This window comes from Lampetra fluviatilis, chromosome 4 (assembly GCF_964198595.1).
Source record: "Lampetra fluviatilis chromosome 4, kcLamFluv1.1, whole genome shotgun sequence".
Taxonomy (NCBI): Eukaryota; Metazoa; Chordata; class Hyperoartia; order Petromyzontiformes; family Petromyzontidae; genus Lampetra; species Lampetra fluviatilis.
This window is the reverse complement of record NC_136278.1, coordinates 28,020,816-28,043,062: the sequence shown is the minus strand read 5'-3', so window position 1 is coordinate 28,043,062 and position 22,247 is coordinate 28,020,816. Positions and strand designations below refer to the sequence as shown.

The window sequence follows — 22,247 nt, the reverse complement described above, 5'->3', positions numbered from 1 at the left end:
ATTGCCCCGAAGTACAATAGTTTCATCCAATTTATTTATATTTGTCAGTATAATTGCAAGCAGCGTTCGAGCACTAAGCGCCGCTGCCGCGTCGAATCTGCGCGGCATAACCCAGCGTCGCGGAAAGTGTGGCCATTTATTCGATAAATACAAACCTAAATAACTGGCTGTGTTGGGTGGCGGCGGTGTAACGACACATTTACACGATCTAACCCAAAAGTCCCCGAACTTGGATGTAGCCAATCGCTCGCTGCCCTCTCTTTTTGCCCATTGCATGTTGTGGGGCATTAATCGCGGTACGGTTCTTTTGAATCTCTTCACTTGGAATAATATCCCTCCGGCTTGTCTTTTCGGTGATCCTCCGGCACCCGTGGGCCAAGCACCGCGCGCGTGCCCATGAGCTCGCTTCTCCCTTGCTGCTCTGGCATTTTTTTGGCGCGGCACTAGCGGCGTTCGCTCGCTCGCTCGGATGGCCGGCCGGCCGATCAGCCGGCCCCACATCTCGCCACGCGTCGTCCTGCCCCCCCCCCCCACAGACTCTTGCGAGCTTGGAGGTCGTCGCTGTTGTCGACTCTTACATCTCAGTCTATCTCAAGATCATCTTCCTCTTTTCGTCTCTTAGAATAATAATAAAAACACACCTCCCCCTCGCCCTGCGATCCGCGTTCTTGCTATCCATGCGCGGAGTGTCACGATGCGCTTACATTTAGATGCGTCATAAATCGGAACCGCTGTTTTTTTGTATTTGTCATGAAGTGACAAATGCTCTTTTCCTTTAGAGTTGTTTTTTGTTTTTGTAGGACAAATAAATCAGTTTAATATGAGATGCGTCCGTACTGGCAGGCCCCGATTAAGTTTGAGGCTGTTATAGTTTTGGGGGCTCCCTCTGTGTATCTTCAATTCCTTCCCTTCACTGTTTTACCACCACCAATGTCCAATTCCAAATATCCCATCGTAAATTCCGTTGGTTATTTCAGGTTTCGTTTTTAATGTGATATAGAAACCTTTGCATTTACTTGAAGCGAACAGCACTTTAAATTTAGAAGCATAACCTTCAGTAATAAACAAAGTGGTTCTTAATTAACAAATTACCAAGACCGTTCATCGTAAGTGCTACAGTCGTGCATTTCAGCCATTATGAAGCAGTACCAGTGTGTACTTTTGGGGGCCTTCGTAATCCGAGGCCCTGCGTTATTCCAGCCCTGCATCCTGGGCAAGTGGTGCCGCAGTTGTTCCTAAAGTGGCGCCGTGAACCTGGCCACCACAGTTTGATTCCCGGTCATGGCTGACATCAGTGGTCAGTGATATTTCACGTGGTCCATATTGTTCCGTGGCGGCTTGAATAGACGTGTCCTATCGTTTGCTATTTGTAATTTGTCCGCGCAATTGTGTTTTTAAATATTAATGAGCACCTGCGTGTATCTGCGTAGGTTTGGGCAACCATTCACAAGCAGCACTTAGCACGCAGAGGCACATCCAACACAATATTGAGCGCTCTAACCCTGTAATGTGAATGATCTGCTACGATTAGGTATAGAACGTTCTGGTTGTTCTATTGCTGTGCTCTGGAGAAGAGCCGTTGTGCTAGAATGTTAGCCTGCAATATAATATTGCTGTTATAACGACGGAGTGGTTGTACAGTGGTTAACAACCTGCGTTATAAACCTGACCACCTGAGTTTAATTCCCGGCCACGGCTGACATCAGAGGCTAGTGATATCGTAATTGATGGTCCTGCTCTCTCCCCCCCCACTTCGCAACCCGCACGAGCCAGCGTGGTGAAATACGGTGAAGTCTGGTGAAGTATGGTGAAGTACGGTGCAGTACGGTCAAGTATGGTAAACACAAAAAAACCATGAGCCTTTAAGGCATTGGGGGATCGAGAATGGATACAATTTTTTTTTCAAGTAGTGTCAATGATGACTCGTTTTTTTTGTATCTGTTTGCGTTTATAGAGTCGATATTCATACATCCTGGCGTTCATGTGCACGTGTGTTTATAGGATGCAGTTTGTATGAACAGCAATACATATATGTATTTTTACCGGGACCGTATTCATATCACGTGAAGCTAACCCTCATGTAGAAGTTGGTTAATCTCTGCAGATGCTTTGTCTTTCTTCTTCATCTCAATCATTTTAGTTTTATTTTAATCGTTACACAGACGATGTTCTCGTTTAGGCAGTTTCCCGGCTATTAAACAAGGGAGACGCGTGGTGCTTGAGCACAGAAACAACAAAAATAACGTAGACAGAAACGTCAGTCTCACAGAGGACAAGTACAGAGTCCTCAATTGATAGTCTGTTGTTGGATAACCATTTTTTTCTCCTCATTTGCTTACCTTTCCTATACGTTACGCTCCTATAGGTTTTTTTTGCATTGTTTGTTGTAACTTTCTGATCCGCCCCTACTGGGCACCTGTGAAAAAAAGTTTAATAGCTCATTAGATTCCTGTAGTATAAATACATATTCTGATTTTGTTTGAGTTATTAAAAAAAAAGTGATTCAAGTGCCTTGACATAAGCTGAAGAATTCTATCCAATGTTGGTTGAGAGAGACACAATGCCGTACTCATCCGCATTGACTTTGACAGCTACTTATCATAAATGTGGAGTTCTCCCCTTTTCATTCCTACCTCAGTGAAGCGATCTCCAGGTGTGTGCGTGCGATGAAGACCCTGCTGCACCAACCAGTGTCACCAGCGCCAGCTTTGTCCCAGTTTTGATTTGAAGCTTTCGTGACTGCAGGAATCCATACTCTTTGCTTCTTTTGGTAAAGTCACGTCAGTAGAAAAAATAATAGATCACGACGTTTCGATCGCAACAACAAGTCTTCAGGCGACCGTCTTTAGGTGAAGTTTTCAGGTGAAGTCTTCAGGTGAAGACGGTCGCTTGTTGTTGCGATCGAAACGTGATATATTATTTTTTTACCTACATGACTTTACCGAGAGAACCAAAGAGTTTGTCCCAGTTTCTTTCTCTGAACTCCTGTCTCCAGTTTGATTCTTCGGATGGAGGTTTTAAGTGCTTTTGGAAATTTAACTTCATAATGAAAAGAAACATACCAATGCGCCAACATTTTAATTAATAGATGTGTGATTATTTTATCGTACCGTGATATTCGTATCAGAAAATCTAGACGTTGACTAAGAAAATGGAGCAATGACTGAAAAGTACCCACATAAACGTGGAAAGGCTCGTGCTTAGAATTACACAGAGACAGCGAAAGTGCAACACATGTATGGGACAATTTACGTTTTGAATGTTCAAATAAATTCAGTGCCACTGGTCAAGCCTAATCGGTTGAAGGGGATGAAGATGGCCAGTGGTAGAATCCAATGATGAGAGTGGCAGTAAACGGATTGAATGCGATGACGTCTACCAAGGAGATGGAGTGATGAATTCAGCTCGTGTGCAGCAGCTCGATGGGTTGTTACGTTGTTACGGGCGCCGCGGTGGCGAGATGTTAACTACCTCGCCTGTTATATAGGAGGTCGTGCTGTCGATCCCGACCCTGACGCCTGTATTATTGGGGTTTACATGTTCTTCCCGTGGTCGCGTGGATTTTTCTCCGGTTCCTTCAGTTTTTCCCTAAACTTTTAGAAACATGTCTTTAGAGTATTTGGCTGCATTGAATTTCCACACGATACGCCGCTTCGTTGAGCTATCATTTGTGGCCAGATCGCTTCTGAAAAAGAGCTATACAGCTCAGTGGGTCTTACCTGTTAAAATAAAATAAAACGTTTTAGTTTAGTTTTTTGCAACTTTGTGAGATATAGCGATGGGAGACATTCATCAAGTAGGGGATAGATCATGGCTGACCGTGATGACATTTCCAACCCTTTCTTTTTTGTTGGTTGGGAAATAAAAAAAAACAGGATGATATACGTTGTAGCAGTCTAGATTATATTTTAATTATTACTTAAATGCTTGTTTTAATTTCATTTACAGTTGTGGGAACACACTTCAAATTATGGAGCTTGAGTCACATTATACTTGTATATACGGCTGCAAATGTATATGTTGAGCTCTTATGGCACCTTATGGACAAACATATTTTAGTGACATTGGGTGAGATCTAAACGTGTATTTATCATGGACAAGGCAAAGATTATTCTATTAAACACGCACCTTACGTTTTCCAGAATGCTACCATTTTTTTATATTTACCCTGAAAATCACACACATATATCGACCAAAATGTACACCGCATTACGGTAACCCTTCAAAATCTTGGCTCTTGACGTAAATAAGCGAACGCCGTTTTAGATTAACCCACGGGTATATTTTCCTCACGACATGTGCTCATTTTCAATGCGCTCTTAAGTTCCAGGAGTGCGGTGCGTTCAAGTGGGCCGAACTTGACATTTTCCACACGGGAATTTTCCCCAATCATAAAAAAAACGCTGTCACCCTCTTTCTTTCCGGCCTCGCAGAGGTGACGTTGCTGTCCTGCGACCGCCCTCAAACGCACACTTATCAGGCCAAATCCGCACGTTGCCCATGAGATCCCGCGCGGCGATAGCCGGCCACCTAGGTCGCCCATTCCGCCGAAGCCCTCTGTGGTCCTGAAATCCGGCCGGCGTGGGTTTTGACGTCCCATTCCCGTGGCTGGGTTTCGGCGGTCAGCCGCACTGAAGCCAAGGCAGCAGCCTTGCCGGGAGGGATAAGGGCTTGGCTCACCAAAGCTGTTTATGGCTTCGTTTTATGGCTTCTGGCTTTACTTGTACCCAAAAACGTTGCCACAACCCACAGCCCTTTTTATAGACTCTACGAAAAAGAAAAAGTTTTTTTTTAATATTTCCCAGTCAACTTTTTTGTTATTTAAACATCATGTTTTAAATTAACAAGATGGAATGTTTTCAAGAAGTTTATATATACACACACGGAATATTAGGTATATGAATAACAAAGCAAAGAATGCAGTAAACAACCCCATTAATTAATTTTTCTCTTTTCACCCGAGAAGTTTAAATGTTTTCAGCACGCTCCAAAATTTGAAAATTATTGGTGTACAAATTGTGTCTTTATTGGGATTTTTTTTATTAAGTAAACGTTATTTTCGAAATATGTATTTTTTTTATTATAAAGTGTGATCGACAGCTGGATCTTACTTCAAATTTCAGTGCAAAACTTAGGAATTTCTAAAAAAAATATTCCCACTTTTGGAACTTGGCATGAAGCTCTGTTCGGAGAAAACCTTGCACTGTAGCTGCCACTTTGAGCAAATATTTAAGATGATTGAATGTATACAACAAGTCTGTAAATGTTCTAGAGGTTAGATAATTTTGTCTCCTATATTGGACACACACAGGGAGAAAATGCTCAATCCTTTCTACCGTGAACATGATCTGTTTCCACTTAGAAACGTTAAATTGGGAAAAAATATGGATATTGGGATTTAAGTTCAATCTATTCTGCACTGCACATCTGTGGGAAGTATCTGGCTTTTAACCATGGCACAGCAAGCATGTGCACGAGTGGTTTAATTTTTTTACTTTGTCTTTTAAAGTTGAAAATAATAATTATTTGTCTATTGTTTCCATATGAAGTCGGACATTGTATTAAACCTTGCCTGAAACTTTTTTTGCTATTTTAATTTTCTTTGATCGGTCCCACGTAATGCTCGAACACCTGCAGTCATAATGTTCATCAAACGGTCCCTCGTCAGGTTCGTAACCGAGTGAACGGATGGGAATGCATTCCTGCATGTCTTACCTGGCAAGTTTGAATGCAAGCTCCCAATCCGTGTTCGCGTGGGGATAGCGACATTTGTGCAGTATAAACTCTCGCCGATGCGTTTTTGGGTTGTGCCGTGCGTTGTTCCGCACCATGTGTGACGCTTCGCTCAATGTGCCAGGAGAACTTCTTCAGAGACCGAATTCGGAATTCCCTTGCCCCGTTCATTTCCTGAAGCAACCGGCAAACGCAATCGCAGAGGGGATAGAGAAAATATTCTACATTGCGTGTGCACGCAAAATATTCAAGGAGCCTCCACGAGGATGTTTTCCTCCCAGCACACTGTGATATTGCAACCAACGAGAGCTACGTGGTTAGTCATGTAACCGAATGCTACACTCACAGTCCATTTTTTGTACATTTCTGGTAGACGTGAACGACAGCTCGAAAATTCAAACACAACACGGTGTAATAACAAACAGCTCCTATGGGGAGGGCCAACTATAACAAAATCAAGCAGTCGCGCTTGTTGGGCAATAGTTTGCTTTCGCGATGCACGCAGCGCGAGTTTGCGTTGGACAAACGGTCAGTGCATTGGCTTTGCTTTGATTTGGCTCGAGACGATCGCACGGTGGACGCTCGGATAAAAAATTCCCGCCCTCGCTTCCTGCGGCGATGGGATGACACATCCGAGGCCTCACGCTGCGGCGGCCGCTGCTGCTGCTGCTGCCGCTGCTTCTGGGAACGGAGGACGTGACGTCCGCCGGTCCCGCGAAGAGACGGTGGGTGGTGGAGTGGGATGCGGGAACGTTGGAGTCGTGAAAGTCGGCCGTCCGTGTCGCACACATATGTGCCAGGGATGAATGATAAGATCACAGCAGGCAGAGTTAACGCGGCCCGCGAAGGGGAAATTTCACTTGAAGACGCCGCCAGTGTGACGCAACGCGGCTGCATGAATAATGGCGACGATATGGATGACGGCAATTCTTTATTCAGGAAAACCGACACTCGAGAAGATTTTACAAGAGGGTCTATACCGTGTTAATAATAACTGTGTTAATAAGTGTGTGTGTATATAACGTGTTAATGAGTGTTTGTTTGGCCTGGTCGGGTGGGTGGGTAACCCCAGTAAATTGACATATGAATTGGAGTGACACTCAGCCCTGCCATCTCTTAGCCACTTCACCGGTCCCCACTACTGCAACGCCTGGCAAGCCCTGGTGGGCACTTTTCGCAAGCATTCACCAACCTCGCTCTGTTTTACTTCCAGGATCTGATGAGATCGGGCGCAGTTTTTGTTTTGCGATTGGGTCATTAGCTAAATAAGACTGCACCAGGAGCGTGGCTAGGAGCTGGTGTTTCAGCTGCTGCTCACTGGAAAATTCCCGAAGTGATAAAAAAATAATATCTAAATTTTCGCAGTGATAAAATCAAGTTGGAAGAATTTTGTTGACTTAAAATGTAAGGCATGCGTTTGAGAGCCACTTGTTGAGTTGTAAATGATAGGGGTATTCCATGACCTGTAAGTCGGAGTATGATTTCTCGCAACAAACAAAACATAGATGGAATGACATAGTTTAAACCTTTTTATAATTTTAATTTAAACAGTAAAGTCACGCCATCTACTGGAGTTAAAACAATCTTCTCATTTGATTTAATTGTTTCATTCTACATTTGAAGTTTTCGTGACTGCAAGGATCTATACTCTTTGGTTCTTTCGCTAAAGTAGATGAAAAATAAAAATAATAAAATGATAATAACTAAATTAATAAAATGAAAATAACTAAAATGAAAATAACTAAATTGAGATATTTTCATTTGATTCTTTTTATTATTATTTTTATTTTTCATCTACGTGACTTTACCGAAAGAACCAAAGAGTATGAATTGTTTCACCTTCATTTGCAAAACATTTTAACCGAACATTCAGGAACACGTGTTTTCAAACAATTGTTAACTTTTCTTTCACGCAATCTGGCATTGCTCAGTGGCAGGTGCAACATTTAAAATGTGTCTTATTTTCACGAAAAAACATCGCTTGTTGTACCAATAATGTCACTTCACAAAACGTGGACCACTCAAGCGTGTCGTGATATGAATGACAGTCCTCTAGATGCAAACTCGTTGCAAACCACGCCATTCTGGAGGCCAAATCGGCCCACCTTTTTTGTGATGTGCACGAGAAAGGAGAGAGAATTACAGCATAGGAGTCAATTCTATTAATAGCCACAAGTGAATGAAATTTAACTTGAGGCTTGAGGTTTATTCAGGTGTTCCGAGCATGAAAAATCACATGATTGCCGCTCGGTAGACGAGTCGGTTATAAAAACACCACTATTACAAAAAAAAAACCCCAACAAGAAACAAAACAGCGCTGTCACCGAGCGAACGCCCGACTCTGGCGACGCCAGAGATGAGCGTTAATGAGCGGAGGCAGCCTGTGGAGGAAGGGAAAGGGCCCCTCTGGGAGGGAAGGCCCTCAAACCCACTCGCAGCCGCCGCCACTCCATGTGTGCCGCCTTTGTCCTCGGCGAGCGCCCAGCGCCACACCTCGCTGCACACCTCCTCCACCCCCCCCCCCTGCCTGCCTCCCTCCTTCGAAAGGAGGAGGAAAAAAAGAAAGCAAAATCCGCGCCACTTCTGCGTAAGCCGCCCGAGGCGGGAGATGATGGGGCGATGGGGCTTGGTGGTGTGCAGCTCCCGGATAGTCTTGCCCACTCTCTTGGTGGTGCGGCAAACTGAGGACGTGTCACGGAAAGAAGAAGAATAACTCACGAGATCTCAAAGAATGGGAGGGCTGCATGTAAACGCATTGTCTTGTACGTACGTTGGACTTCTTTGGCGCCGTACGTAGCGAACCGTGCTGATCAGAGGTGCGGGGGACAGACAACGGACTCAACGCAAACATCAGTTCAACAGAAAATGTATTTTCAATCGAGATTTAAAAGTGCATTGCTCCAGTGGCTTCCTACTGTGCATGGTGTATGCTAACGCAACCGACGCTGTGATATGTTTAATGTCCCCGGCCGGGCGGGGAGGTCGGCGGAGAGCCTTGCAGTATTCCCGGGACAGCTACCTCGAAAAGAGTACGATCCTGGAAAAAACCAGGACGGGTGGCAACCCTCCTCTCGATCTGGGAGGGCTAAAGTCGAAATGCGCGCTCGCATGACAAGCCAGATGCACGAGCGCCGGCCGCGGATGAAAACGGCTCGCCCATTGCGTTTCACCTGGACCGTGGCAGGGAATCACTGCACGTGGATTAAAGTTGGAATTTTTTTTTGGGTTCCTGCGGTCGGGCTGCAGTTGACGACCCCTTTTCCAAGAAATGCGACTTTCCAAAAGCAGATTGCCAGGCCCTTGCGCTAAGAGCGTACTTGGTGTGTAATTGTGTGTGAACGTGTTGCGTCGCAGTATGTGCGGCCTGTGCCAAGATGTGTGTAAATTGACTCCTCGGGCTGGGAATGGGACGACCTGGATCCTGCGTGCGTTTTGTGTGTCTCTGTGTCTACATACGTGTGTGTGTGTGCGCATGTGTGTCTGTAGTTGGGCGTGGCGATGTAGCGGTTAGCACGCTGCGCTACGAAACCAGGCAACATGAGTTCGATTCCCGCTCAGGGCCAACACCAGTGACGATTATCTGAACCGGTCCTGGGCCTCCCGTAGAGTACCTGGTGCGGTGTGTAAACATCGCCACTTGGGAGACAAAGGGTGTGGTGCTGGCCACCCACTCCCTCGTGGGCCGTGCCGTCCCGTCCTCTACAGGTGATCGCTTAAAGCATTCGCTCCAAAAGTCTGTCAAGGCTATACAGGGCATCTGTCTTCTCTTTGGCACTTTATAAGCTTTCAAAACTGAAACGTAATTAAAGTAGCTTCCAGTGATTTGTGTTCTATGGAATGTACTCGCACGTATGTATATGCATTCAATTTATTGCACATTCACAAGATAAATTTGTTACTTCTGAATATTTAGCGGTTATTTTCAATTCATCTGTTTTTGTTTATTCTTCTAATCATTACAATTTCATTATTGTAATTAGGCAGACGTACAAAACCACGTGTATTTATTATAAATAATTTTAAGTACAGGCATTTGTGTGTATGTGTATTCAAGTAGCGTACTATTTCAAATACGCATTTGTGCGGTGAATAGGCAGTGCACATCATACGTATATGTGATATTGAGCTTTTAAAAATGTTAGTTCAGCAAAACAAAGCTATAAATATTTTTTTTCCCTTGCCGGGAATATGAATGCAACTGCATATTAAAAGGCCCGCAATTTTTTCCGCATTATTATAATTCACCTCTTGGTATTGTAGTTTGAGCTCAATCAGTGTCACGTTACACCTTGTGGCCTCTGTGTGCACGGGAAGCGCGCGGCGGCCTGTCACATCGCGGCTGAAAGTGAGAGCGCTGCGACTCTGTGTTGGCTCGCTGCCTTGTCGTCGTGGGACGTGCTAGAATTTAGCGTCGGATCGTCTTGCCTGTCGGTGTGTCTGCCGAAGACTTTTAATTTGTTGTCACCGTGCTACCCGGTTGTATCCGCCGACCCCCCTGATGGCCCGGAGTAAGAGGGCCTGCCTCGGGTGCGCACGGCGTCACGTGCAGATTGTGCGTGGGGGTTAAACTTTTATTTTTTACTTCAGCCGCTTCAGCAGTTCCACAGTCGCCATTCACTCGCTTCCTGCGTTTAATTCAATTCTAGAGTCGCGGCGTGACGGGCTGTCGTACGGCGGCGGTGCTTGCATCCAATTCACCTGCTGCCCCGTCTCTGCGGGAAAACTGAAGAGTCGCGTGCTGCGCAGAGCGAGCGCCTGCGCACATGCTCACATGCTCGCTGACATTTCTTGTGGGCTTCTGAAGGTGCCGTGGATATCACGCGTACACCTGCACATTCGCATATGTAAAGAAAAAGATTCCCCGTATAGCTGTTAGCGAGCACCTATGAAGGCCGGCACAGCACACAAGCGATGTTTATACATCGCACAAGGTACTTATTTGACGCTGAGTCGATCTAGGGGTGGCCCAGGACCGGTTCAGATAATCATTACTAGTGTTGGCCGTGAGTAGGAATTGAACCCGGGTCGCCAGGTTCGTAGCGCAGCACGCTAACCGCTACACTGCCGCTCCCCAACATATATACGTACATACACACGCGTGCGCATGCCCATTATTGCCCACTGTTAATTTGTAGATTGCACCCTCGTGTATAAACGAGGAATGCAGCCGTGGCGCAATGGTTCGCGCACTCCACTCACAATGCAGTGGTCGCCAGTCACCAGTTTCATTCTCAGCATGGCAGCTGTAACAATGGGACAGTTTTTTTTTATTTTCAAAAGTCCACTTGCCTCTGTGCCACCCGAGCCTTGTAATGCAGAGGTCGGCCAGATTGATCCAATAATCTCCCGGCGCGGCAGCCGAACGAGTGGGCAAAGTTTCTTAATTCCATCGCGCCTCTGTCGTAATTAATGTGTTTTAATGGTTCGGTCGATCGGCAGGTCGCGTGCGATGGGGGCAAAGTGTGGGCTTCCTGCCGCATCTCGCGAGACGTCCGGGCAGTGTGGAAGAGGAATGGAGGGCTCTTCCACGAGCAGAAAGCAATTGCAAAGGGCAGCGCTTCTCAATTTTAGTTTTTTTTTTACGTAAAATGAGGGCGGTTGCACCTCTTAATGAGGACGCTGCATTGAATGTAAATATTGTGAAGTCTCAAGATTACGCATCAACTCCCCTTTAAGAGTTTGTGAGTGAATAATGAAAACAGAGCGAGCGAAAGCTAGAAAGAATGTAAATGTTTCCATTTGTAAGGTACGCATTGCCAGATATGCGAGTGTGTGTGTGTGTGACACATGATGTCATGTAGTGACTGCTAGCATTATAAAATCACAATATTTACATGTGTGAATTAATTCACAAACCGTTAGTTTATTAAATCTTTGTCATTACATTGTTGAGGAGCAGAAGAGTAGCGTGGTGGTAGGCTCATTACGCTATGAACCCCGGTGAGCTGAGTCCAATTCCCGGGCCACGGCTCAACGTTAGTGGTGAGTGATATCTAAACCAGTACTGGGAAATTCTAGATTTGAAGCTTTCGTGACTGCAAGGATTCATATTCTTAGGTTTTTTCGGTGAAGTCACGAAAAAAACCTAAGAATAGTACTGGAAAAGACTCCTTCACCAACTAGCAATGGCCAGTACGATCAAACAAAACCTGGGATGGGATTGACAATGGCATGTACATTATTTTCGATTGCTTAATTTGTTCAACTAAAACATTTGGCGGATAACCACTCCTCCGGTTAGCACGACTGGCTACGCACGGTGCGAAAGAAATTCAACATACATATGCAAATGTGTGGATCACGGTTTTGAAGCAGAACGCTAAATGCTGTTTGTGTTCAGCACCAAACGTAACCACTTGTATTCTGTGCCCGCATTAGATAATGAGATATCACGTGTACAGGATACGGGCCCATAACTCCATCGCTGGCAATATTGCCCTGTAGCTGAATAAAATAAATGGTTGTGGTTCCTCCTGAATCAAATAAAAAATTGTTTTTAGTTCATGCAAAGAAATGTGTGATAAAAAGGTATTTAACAATAATATTGAGTAGAGCAATTTGTAATTGTTCGTATGCAGTGCACTTAAATGTTTAACATTTCTATTTTAAGAATGTTTTTTTGTTTCGATTTAAAGCTTTCGTGACTGCAGGGATTCATATTCTTGGTTCTTTCGGTAAAGTCACGTAGAAGGGACATTTTTTTGAAACATAATAAAATAGAAATAAAATGTATATTTTTTTATGTTTTATTTTTCTTATTTTATTATTTCCTTTCTACGTGACTTTACCGAAAGAACCAAGAATATTGTTTTTTTGCTTAAAATTTAAACCGTAAGGTATCACTCAAATGCTAATATTGTGTGCGTGTGAAGTGGAGGGATATAAGAAGTCACAGCGTTACGGTTCTAAAGAAGGACTCTGCGTTCGTTCAACGTGCATGTTTGCAGATACGGAAAACGTGTCTAGCAAAATCCTTCGGTTAGCTTCTTAAGTCGCCAGTGTAAATCTTCAATATTGTGGCTTGGCCAGTTGTGTGACTAGTTTTTCCAGGGCTTACTTCCCCCCCCTCCCACCCCCTCGAACTCCCCCCTATCCCCCCCCTGGCAAAAAAGTGGTTTTGGATCTGGAAAAAATAAGGAATTGGTAGAAGCATAAATGGATAATAAAATTAAAGTAATTGTGTCGAGCATTGTTTCAGCTACTTACAACCCTGCAATCTGGCATGTCTTTGAAAAATGCACCTAAGCTTAATGTTAACTGTACAACGAACCCATTATTTGGCTCGGTTTTTTTTCCCAAGCACTCATTATTTTTACAGTATGGTATATGTCAAAGACTCCTGGGCCCAGCTTCTTATCCAAATTACTTCAGACTATTATTTTAACCCTTTTTGAAGTGACCAGTCTGGTATTTAAAAAACAACCATATTTGATGTGTAAGAAATTCATCTTACGCGCCTGAAATTTTATTCGTAGAGGCCAGTTTAAAAAAGATTTTTCACTTAGATTTACTTCAACAGCGCTATATATTATTTACGCATTCTTTTGACGTGTTGTCAGCATTTTCATTCTTTAAATATTCTACCAAAGGCTTTTTTTGCACAAAAAAAAATCTAAAAATCACTTGCCGTTTTGTGCCAGACCCACACGGTTACGATGCTGGTGTTTTGATGTCTACACACACACACGCGTACACCAAAAAATGGCATTATATAAATAGGAGTGTGGCATTTTTGTGTTTCTGGAGTGCTTTGAGCCAAATTAAACGCATGCCACAGAACAAGTGAGAATGACCAGAAGGGGCACAGTAGCCTAACCTAGTTTATCAAATGTTCCTCTAATGCAAAGCAGTTCTATTTTTCAACATAACCAACGTCCCCTAGGACTTAATTTTCCAAATGTTTTCCATATGTTGCTAACGCCAATCCACGGTTTTACCTTGATGCCTTCCCAACCTTCGCCCCGAGGCTACCCGTTGCCCACACAAACAACTGCATTAATAAACATTGGTCAGCTAAAAATAAAACCCATGCTCTTTTGTCCTGGAAGATCAGGTTTTAGGTCTTAGTTTTTTTTACTATTAATTCTCAATGCAGATGGCCACATTGGTTGAGTATGGTACGTGCGCGTATTATTTCTACGTACATTTTATACATATATATACCAGTGGTTGCATTTACTGTATATTCTGCAGTACATTTAAAATCCTCATTTTAATTCTTGTCATCTCTCAGGGTTTATAGGAATTCACGTGACCAGATTCCATTTGCAAAGTTGAGGTGTTGAGTTGTGTGGATGAAATGTTCAACTTCTTTCGCACCGTACGTAGCTAACCGTGCTAATCGGAGGTTCTCCACCCTAGAGCCACTTCGTGGCTATTGTTCCCTCCAAATGATAATCTCCCTCTTCATTTTGTAGCTCCGCAATACATTGTGTGGTTCTTGGGACAGCGTATAGGCGTATAGGTGTTTATTTTCGTGACGCTTATGAGCAGTGTAGTTCCAAGCGTGCATCTCTCCATGCTTATTTTGAGCACTTGTGACGTTTTCTGCCAATTTATTTGTCAGTGTGAGACAGAAAGAGGAGCTTACGGAATATGCTTGGATTACATCTGCAATTTTGACTGTAAAGAAAACTAAGTGTGCCTGAGTAAGACACATCTCTAGACGGAATGGTGGCTGGTGGGCAAGCAATAACAACAGAGTGGGAGCCAAAGGTGGGAACGTGCCCAGGAGAATGAACTTTGTGGATATGGAGTGATGAAATCAGCTTGTGTGCAGGTGCTAAATGGTTAACCGCATCGTATGACCATGCGAGATGGTGACCAATCTGGCAGCGGATTGGTCATCGGTGATGATGGCGATGCCCGCCAGTGGATGCAGTTTAAATGTCATGACCAGGAATTGAAACTAACCAGCACTGCAGATGCTGCACATTGCAGAGAGCAACATTACAATTCTACGGTAATTGTAATTCTTGAAATCTCTCTGGTGCTTGAGGCTTTACATTTGACACATGCTCTGATTGTATTCCCCGCCTCCCCCCCCCTATCATTCTCTGTTCTTTATGTTCTTTGTGGTTGGGTCTGCGTCGTGAATTACAGCCCCCCCCCTCCCTCTTCTCTCCATCTCTCCGTTTGCCGATCGTGGCCTTTTGCCTTGGGGTGGAACTTTTCCATGTTTTTCTCCCAACCTTTTTGGAACCGACGCGCGAGGACGGAGGGGGGGGGGAGGTTTAATTCTTCGTGTTTATTTTGTAACGGGATTTATAGTAGATTGACCCGCGTCGTAAATCGCATTTTGCGGACCATCGTGGAGCCTAGCTCTGAAAGTGCGGCCGCACCCATGCGGCACGAGACAGTGTCTGCCCGGCTTTATCAGCAGAAAAGCGCCGCTTATGATGCTCCCACGACCAATTCCGCTGATTTACCGTTGTTGGCCTGGGCAGTGGAGAATATTTTTTGACAATTGATTACATTTATAAATCACACGCAGTCCCATGCACTCCCTTGGAGACCGTGATCTTGGGACATTTGCTTGTTATGGCAACTGGGAGCTGTGTGAGGTCCTGCTGTCAAGTATCCAGGGATCGTGAAAGCAGGGGGTGCCTCAGCTGAGGTCAGGCACACTGGGTAAACCTAGGGGGCACGTGCGCGCGCTCTTCTCTGCCTGACCGTGCCGAGCCATGGGTGCTTCTCAGAAAGTGAGATGAAAAGAGGGGTGTTGGTGACGTGAGTGTATCCATACGAGGAGCGGTGGCGCAGCGGTTATGGCGCGCTGCGCTACGAGGCCGGCGACCCGAATTCGATTCCCGCTCACGGCCAACGCTAGTGACGATTACCTGGACCGGGCCTGGGCCTTGCCTAGCTCGACTCAGCCTCAAATGAGTGCCTGGTGCAACGTGTGGTGCTGGCCACCCACCTCCCTCGTGTGCCGTGCCAGCCTTCATAGGTGCTCGCTAGCAGCACTTGCCCCAACGGACTGTTAAGGCTACACGGAGGGATCTTTGTCTTTGTATACGATAGTAATAATAAACAATTTACAGCGATATGTCAATTCACTGCTGAATGTCGGACACCCCATGTGACGTCAACCGCAGGGGTTTTTGCAGGTTGGTGAAGCATTTGAGATATCACTCGCTGTGATTAGCTGTGACTCGGAATCGAACCCCGGTGACCAGGTCCACATCACGAGTGCACATACCGCTCCATCGACATTCTCCAAACAACCTTTCACTATAATTTCAGTTCTTACCAATTTTTTGTTTTTATCAGCAAGCAATTGGAAGGAAAATCGTGTTAACCCTCTGTGACAAAATGCAGAATAATCCAATTTAGATTCATGACGTGTTTAAGCTGGAGTGCATCTTTTGAAGCTGCGTGTGGAAGGAGCCACGGTCAAGGTGGATTTGGATTTACACAACATTTACCTCGATATATAAAAGGTGAAATGGCTTCCCGATTAACTGGTCAGGGCGGATAGGTGACGGTCGGATACGTGGCGTCGTCTTGTATCTTTTGCTTTGTGTTCCTGCCAGACGAGCGCTGAACCTGGGCATCCTGCGGGAGCCCGGCTCGGAGGTGGAGGACCGGCAGTACCAGGTGGAGCTGCAGGCCATCAACGTGAGCACGGGCTGCTGGGCTCAGCTGCGGCCCGACCGGGGCGGAGAGAGGAGCGGCCACGGCACGCCCGATGACGAGAGGGGCTCGCAGAACCCAGCCCTGGAGTGGAACACGGCCAGCGGGTGGGTTCACGACAGCGGTCGCAACCATTTGGCTAGGGGAGGGCCGGTCAATTGAAATCACTAGTACGTTCGTCAAGTCAATTTTATTCTTTTACCGACACACCGGTGCAGGTGCCTTTCTGCCGCAAATCTGCCACTCAAAGCATTGGTACTTAAAAGTTAAAATAGAACATTCTATACAACTTCTAGATTTGAAGCTTTCGTGACTGCAAGGATTCATACTTAGTTTTTTCGGTAAAGTCACAACCATTTACGGCTTTCAGCCAGGAAAGTCACAACAAAATTACACACGAACAACACATTCACGCAAGCACCCGATGCTCTGTTTTGAAGTTTTAAAATGAAAAATCTTTGAATTGTATTATGTTTTCGATTAGATAATTTTATTTCGTCAGTAAACGCTTATTTCATTTTACATCTGGAAGACTTAATTGAAAACGACATTTCGTGTGAAATTTCTCTCGGCGTTAATTAGATGGCCTTGTTGGGGGTTCGGTTCGACGCGGACTTTCACCTGTTTGGGTTTGCGGGATCGAGATAAGGCGACACAGAGCTGCTGGCCGTGCGAGAAGACCGCCGTCTGCAAATAGATTCCATGTAATCGAGCGTCTGTCCCTGCGCCTCCGTCGTTCATGCAGGGGCACGTAGGTTTGCAGCGCCCCCTGCATGAAAACGACGGAAAGTGCAGCGTTCATCACAGATAAAGTTGTGCGCTTATTTAAGAGTATTGTAGCGACGTTAATGGAATCACGACGGCATTTAGCGCCAGCTACTTTCGGCTCTTGATTTGGGTACAACCGCAACAAACAATAGAATTACTGATAAGAAAGTGGAGCTGGAAGTGTTGAAGCTTCTCGCTGGCACCAGGGTATGTTACGGCATGGAAAGGGGGCCCTGGGGGTACCGGTGAACGTTAGAAAGGGGGTAGGGAGGATGTGACAGGTGGCGTGGATCAACAGCCTTCCGGGAAGATCGAGAAGGAGGCGGGGCCAAGGGCAGGGGAGGCCACGCTCAGAGGATAAGAAGGGGACCCTGAGAGCCGAGGGTGGCCGTCTACCAGAGGTCGCAAACGGGTTTTGATTCCTTACCCATACCCATACCCGGCCGCACCAGGGTCGCAAATGGGTACCCGTACCCGTACCTGGCCGGGTACCCGTACCTGGCCGGGTACGGTTACCCGTTCCCTACCCGTACCCGTACCCTACCCGAAATGAGTGATAAACGGTTACTCACCAGTGACTCACGGCCTACCCGTACCCGTACCCGTACCCGGCCGCACCACGGTTGCAAACGGCTACCCGTACCCGGCCGCGTACGGGTAGCCGGGTATCAGGTAGGGTACGGGTATCAGGTACCCGGCTGCGACCTCTGCCGTCTACAGGAATGGGACCCGCCCTACTACACTTCTCCGCTCTTCAATCTTGGGTCTTCGCTCGTCACGTTCAGCGTCGTGGGTCAGGCAGTCTGAGAACTGACTGACCCAGTTATGTAGTGACCTCGTTGTGGTCTAGTACCCCGCTGTAATCTAGTTACCCTGTTAGGGTCTAGTTTAACCCGTTGTGGTTTATGTAAGTGCCCAGTTGGGGTCGAGAAATTAACGCGTTGCCTCCCAGTGAAGTGTGTGCCTCCAGTGAAACCACTACACAATGAGAAAGAGAATATATATAGACTATCTATGGTACATGTTTATGTTTTTTCAATTCTTAAAGCATGAGGCTATGGAGAAGGCACCACAATTCACAGACGATCGTAGTCTGCGGGTGTTTTTTGGCAGTAGCGGTGCGGTGTTGCTTACATGTCTATGTAACCAATCAAGTGATTTGCGAGTAGTTTTTTTTATTCTTACCACACCGGTTTTCACGAAAATTGACCAATCGACAGTTTTCATAACCGTAATGACAATGGAATGAGATGAGGACACTAGGTAGGAGGCGAGAAGGGGCACAGAATATAAGTGCGTGAAGTAAGGAAATCTGAAAAGTTGACCCCATGCAATATATATTGCATATGGATCACGAAAACCCACGTGAGTCTGGGTCTGTCTGTAAGTCTATGTAAGGACAGTGGATGCGACTACTTAGGCAAACTGAATATCAATTCTGGGTTAAAGAAAATATGATCAGCCGACCCCATGCACTAATGGGGACTTCTGGCTTAGAAGAAGAAGAAGAGACGCAGAATAAAAAACAGCGATTATATTAATCATGTTTAATGCAAATGCACGCTGTGCAGGCAGATAGTGAAAATGACCTCATTCCAATTCCTGCTGTGGTCAGCCTTTTCCAAGAGACGGAACACAGTACTGGGCACTAACTGGCAGCAGCGAACAACCAGATGTTGGGAACGTTTGTTTTTGCCAGGCACCTTCCTACGACGACCGCCGGTAGCGAGGTATTAAGGTCGCCGCTAGCCTTGCCCGTACCGAGTCAGCAAGCGGACGCCCCGTAGCTCACCGAGTCCAAATCTGAGAAACGCTCCCATCATTGTGGGTTTCTCTAGTCGCTTGCTTTCCTTGACAGCACATTTCCTGAGCCCCCTTGGGTTTCAAAAATGCCCAACCACCACGCTCTCTGCTTCTCTCCTCCCTCCACCTCTCGCCCTCCCGCACGCAGCTCCCCTGCAGTCTGCGGCGGTTCTGGTAGTCGAGTCGGCTCTGTGGGAGTCGTTGCTTGTGTCGGTTGCTGCACAGCTGCTCCTCGAACCGGAATGCTTTCATCTCCTCCCATCTCGAGTCCCGGGTCGTTTTCAATTGAGACTTTATAGAGCGGGCAGTAATTTACTCGTGCCTATAAAATAGTGGCCTGCACCGTACCTAACCGGAGCTGTCACGAGTGCTCAGCTGCCCTCTTTTTATGTCGTTGCATTTTTCACATTACAGAATTGTGTTTTTTAAGTGTATAAAATGGGTCTGCTCAAATAAATCCTCTCTGAAATATAGTTCTTCTTGCCCGAAGGCAGTGTCTGGTTCAAGTCAGGGATGCACAGTTTTCAACGAATGACTTGCCTTCTTTTGAGAAATTGCAGTATTCACTTTAGTTTGTAAATATTTTTGCGGAAGTCTCCGTGGCCGTGCAGGGCTTATGTTTGAGAAGTCACTGGTGTGCAATTTGTCATCTTAAGAGCAAAGGAAAACTATCACGGCGGTGCCTTACATTGCATAACTTGAAAAGCAAAACCTTATCAGCCGCGGCATTAGCTCCTGCTCGCAATTTAGCTCCATGACCGACATCCCCCAGCGCCGTTGCCAAACTAAACATGCCCGAAAATTGGGGAAAATGTGCGTTCGGCTCCACTCCCCGAGTGCAACATGGCAATTGTTACGAGCTGGGGGGGGACTTTTGTTACAATGGCTCCCTTCCGTGCCGTGCGTTTGGTATCCTTGCAGCCTGCGGAGGCAGCCAGAGCGGAGGGCCATCCTCACGCCGCTCCTCACCGACTTCGGCATCAGGGTGACGGCCGCCCCCGCCGTCGTGTTCGTCAAGAATATGGGCGGAGAGCTCGGTCACACGGAGGTAATTGCGGGATGCTCCCAACCCCGTCGCGCTGATCGGGATGGTGCCTTCGTTGTCACGGCGATCGTGAAAAGCCCCCGGCGACCATCGTTGAGGGGTTTTGGTGTTTGCCCGCCATGGCCGTGGCGCGCAGGAAGGCGAACGAGTACATGGGGAGTGGCCTCACCCGCCGAGTACAATTAACAAATTTTTAATATTCCCAGGTAAGGCCCACTGAGCTACGTAGCTCTTTTGTCAGAACTGACCCGGTCACGAATGAAAGCTCAACGAAGTGGAAATGTATAGCAGCCAAATCCTCTGCACTTTGTCGTCGACTTGTAAAAGCGGAATGACACGTGGACAAACGACCTTCTTAAGTGCGTCAATGGTGGTGTGACGATGATACAGCTGCCGTGTGTGTTTAGTTTGGGTGTCCATTACCCGCACCTATGTACGGTGCGAAAGAAGTTCAACATTCATACGTACAGCCAAAAGGTGTTCAGCTAATCAAAATACGTAAGATGTAACAGCCCTTTGATTGACTCCATGGCCTGTTGATGACGTAGCCCCCGCAGCAGCCTACAAGGTCTGTTATATGCACAGTGGTCACCCATCCAAGCACCGTCCAGACTCAAATCCTGCTTAGTTTCTGAGATTTGATGAGGTGGCGTACCTTCTGGGCAATTTGTTCATCGGCCCAGGAGTAGTGGTGGTATGATGATGATGATTTGAAAAATATTGTAAACCAGTCATCTGTCCACAGGTGTCCGCCGTGAGTAATCACAACCAAGAAATTGCGACGTTTACTGTGTTTTGCCTGCTCTCCAGGTCAGGTCACAGCCTCTCAAAATAAACCCTCAACAATCTTGCATTTTGCAAAGGGAGGATTTTTTGTGCTGATATTTGGTGAATTGGTCACCCCCGATTGACCGTTACTTCTGGAGCTTTAAGCTTAAAACATTCCGACCTTTGTCCGTAATTCAGTTACAATTAGCAAAACAACACGAGCGAACAATTCTACAATGCACACTTCTACGCGCGTACTGTGAGCGAGAGAATCCAGTTCAGTCGGCGAATCGATGCATTGTTACATCTCGTCATGGTGGCAAGATCTCAACAACCTCGCCTGGTATGCAGGAAGTCGTGGGTTCGATCCCGACCCTGACGATGCCTGTATATTTGAAGTTTGCGTGTATCTCTCACCGTGGTCGTGTGGATTTTTCTCTGGGTCCTCCGCGTTTTTCACTCCACATTGACAAAAATGCATTTAGAGTGTTTGGCTGCTATAAATTTCCACGTGAAAAGCCACTTCATTGAGCTATGAATTGTGTCCAGGTCCCTTCTGAAAAAGAGCTATTTAGCTCAGTGGGCCTGACCTGGTAAAATAAAAATAGTTTAGTTTACAATATTGTGTCTAACAGCACTTGCCCCAAAAGTCTGTTCAGGCCTTAGGGGGGGAGAATATTTGTTGTTATTGTTGTTTACAAGATGAAAGCGGCTCTGGCTATTGGTGAGCACTCAGAGGCGCAGAGGTGCAATGTTGCATGTTGGGGTTTGCGCGTGCGTGTGTGCATGTGTACGTGTGTGTGTGTGTGTACGTGTGTGCGTGTGTACGTGTGTGTGCAGGAGGTGTTGGTGTGTGGACACTCGCTGGAGGTCAACGTCACCTCCAGCCTCGACTTCTTCCTCAGCCTCGCTCAGCTTCAACTGATGCAGCACTTGGCCGAGGAGAACTTGACTTCCTTTCCTGCCTCGCAAGAAGACGTGCAGGTGGGAATCATACTCGCAGGCTCTTTTGTAGCTAATTGCGAGGTGCGGTTGGAAACCGAGTACGTGACGTGCGTGAAACTGGGCGAATGTCGAGCGGTGTTGTTCTTCACGTAACATCGGACAATTTTTCTGTTCGTGTTGCCGACCCCACCACCATCTAGCCCAGCTCACTTCTAAGCTGACAAACCAGAACCGCTTAGTTTGCTATATGTCATGCCTTTCAAATACATTTTATTTTGAAGTAAAAAGACCGATGATAAAAACAATTCACCCAAAAAACATCACTCTCCTTTATTTGAAAAAAAAATGCATTTACCCATTCTTGAGAACAGTAAATTCGGGTAAAACACCGTACGTAGCGTTCAAGCACGTTGAAGTGTTTCGGGGCGCCTTAAAACCAACACTGTCCGTTACCGGGCGAGTGACCCCCAACATTGCCCGCCCATCCAGGGCTGTTCCTCCACCCGATTCTGGACCTTCGTTTTCCCTGCCAACCCGGCCGCACTGCCGT

The 22,247-nt window shown here is 46.2% G+C and overlaps 1 protein-coding gene across 1 annotated transcript in view; it reads left to right on the top strand.

The window, feature by feature from the left end:
* The window catches only part of LOC144931718 (intermembrane lipid transfer protein VPS13B-like), a 301,466-nt gene that overhangs the window by 208,013 nt on the left and 71,206 nt on the right, over positions 1–22,247 (top strand). Inside the window, 3 exon segments of the mRNA XM_078855932.1 lie at positions 16,269–16,475; positions 19,861–19,987; positions 21,593–21,736. Of these exon segments, the coding sequence (XP_078712058.1) occupies positions 16,269–16,475; positions 19,861–19,987; positions 21,593–21,736 (478 nt within the window).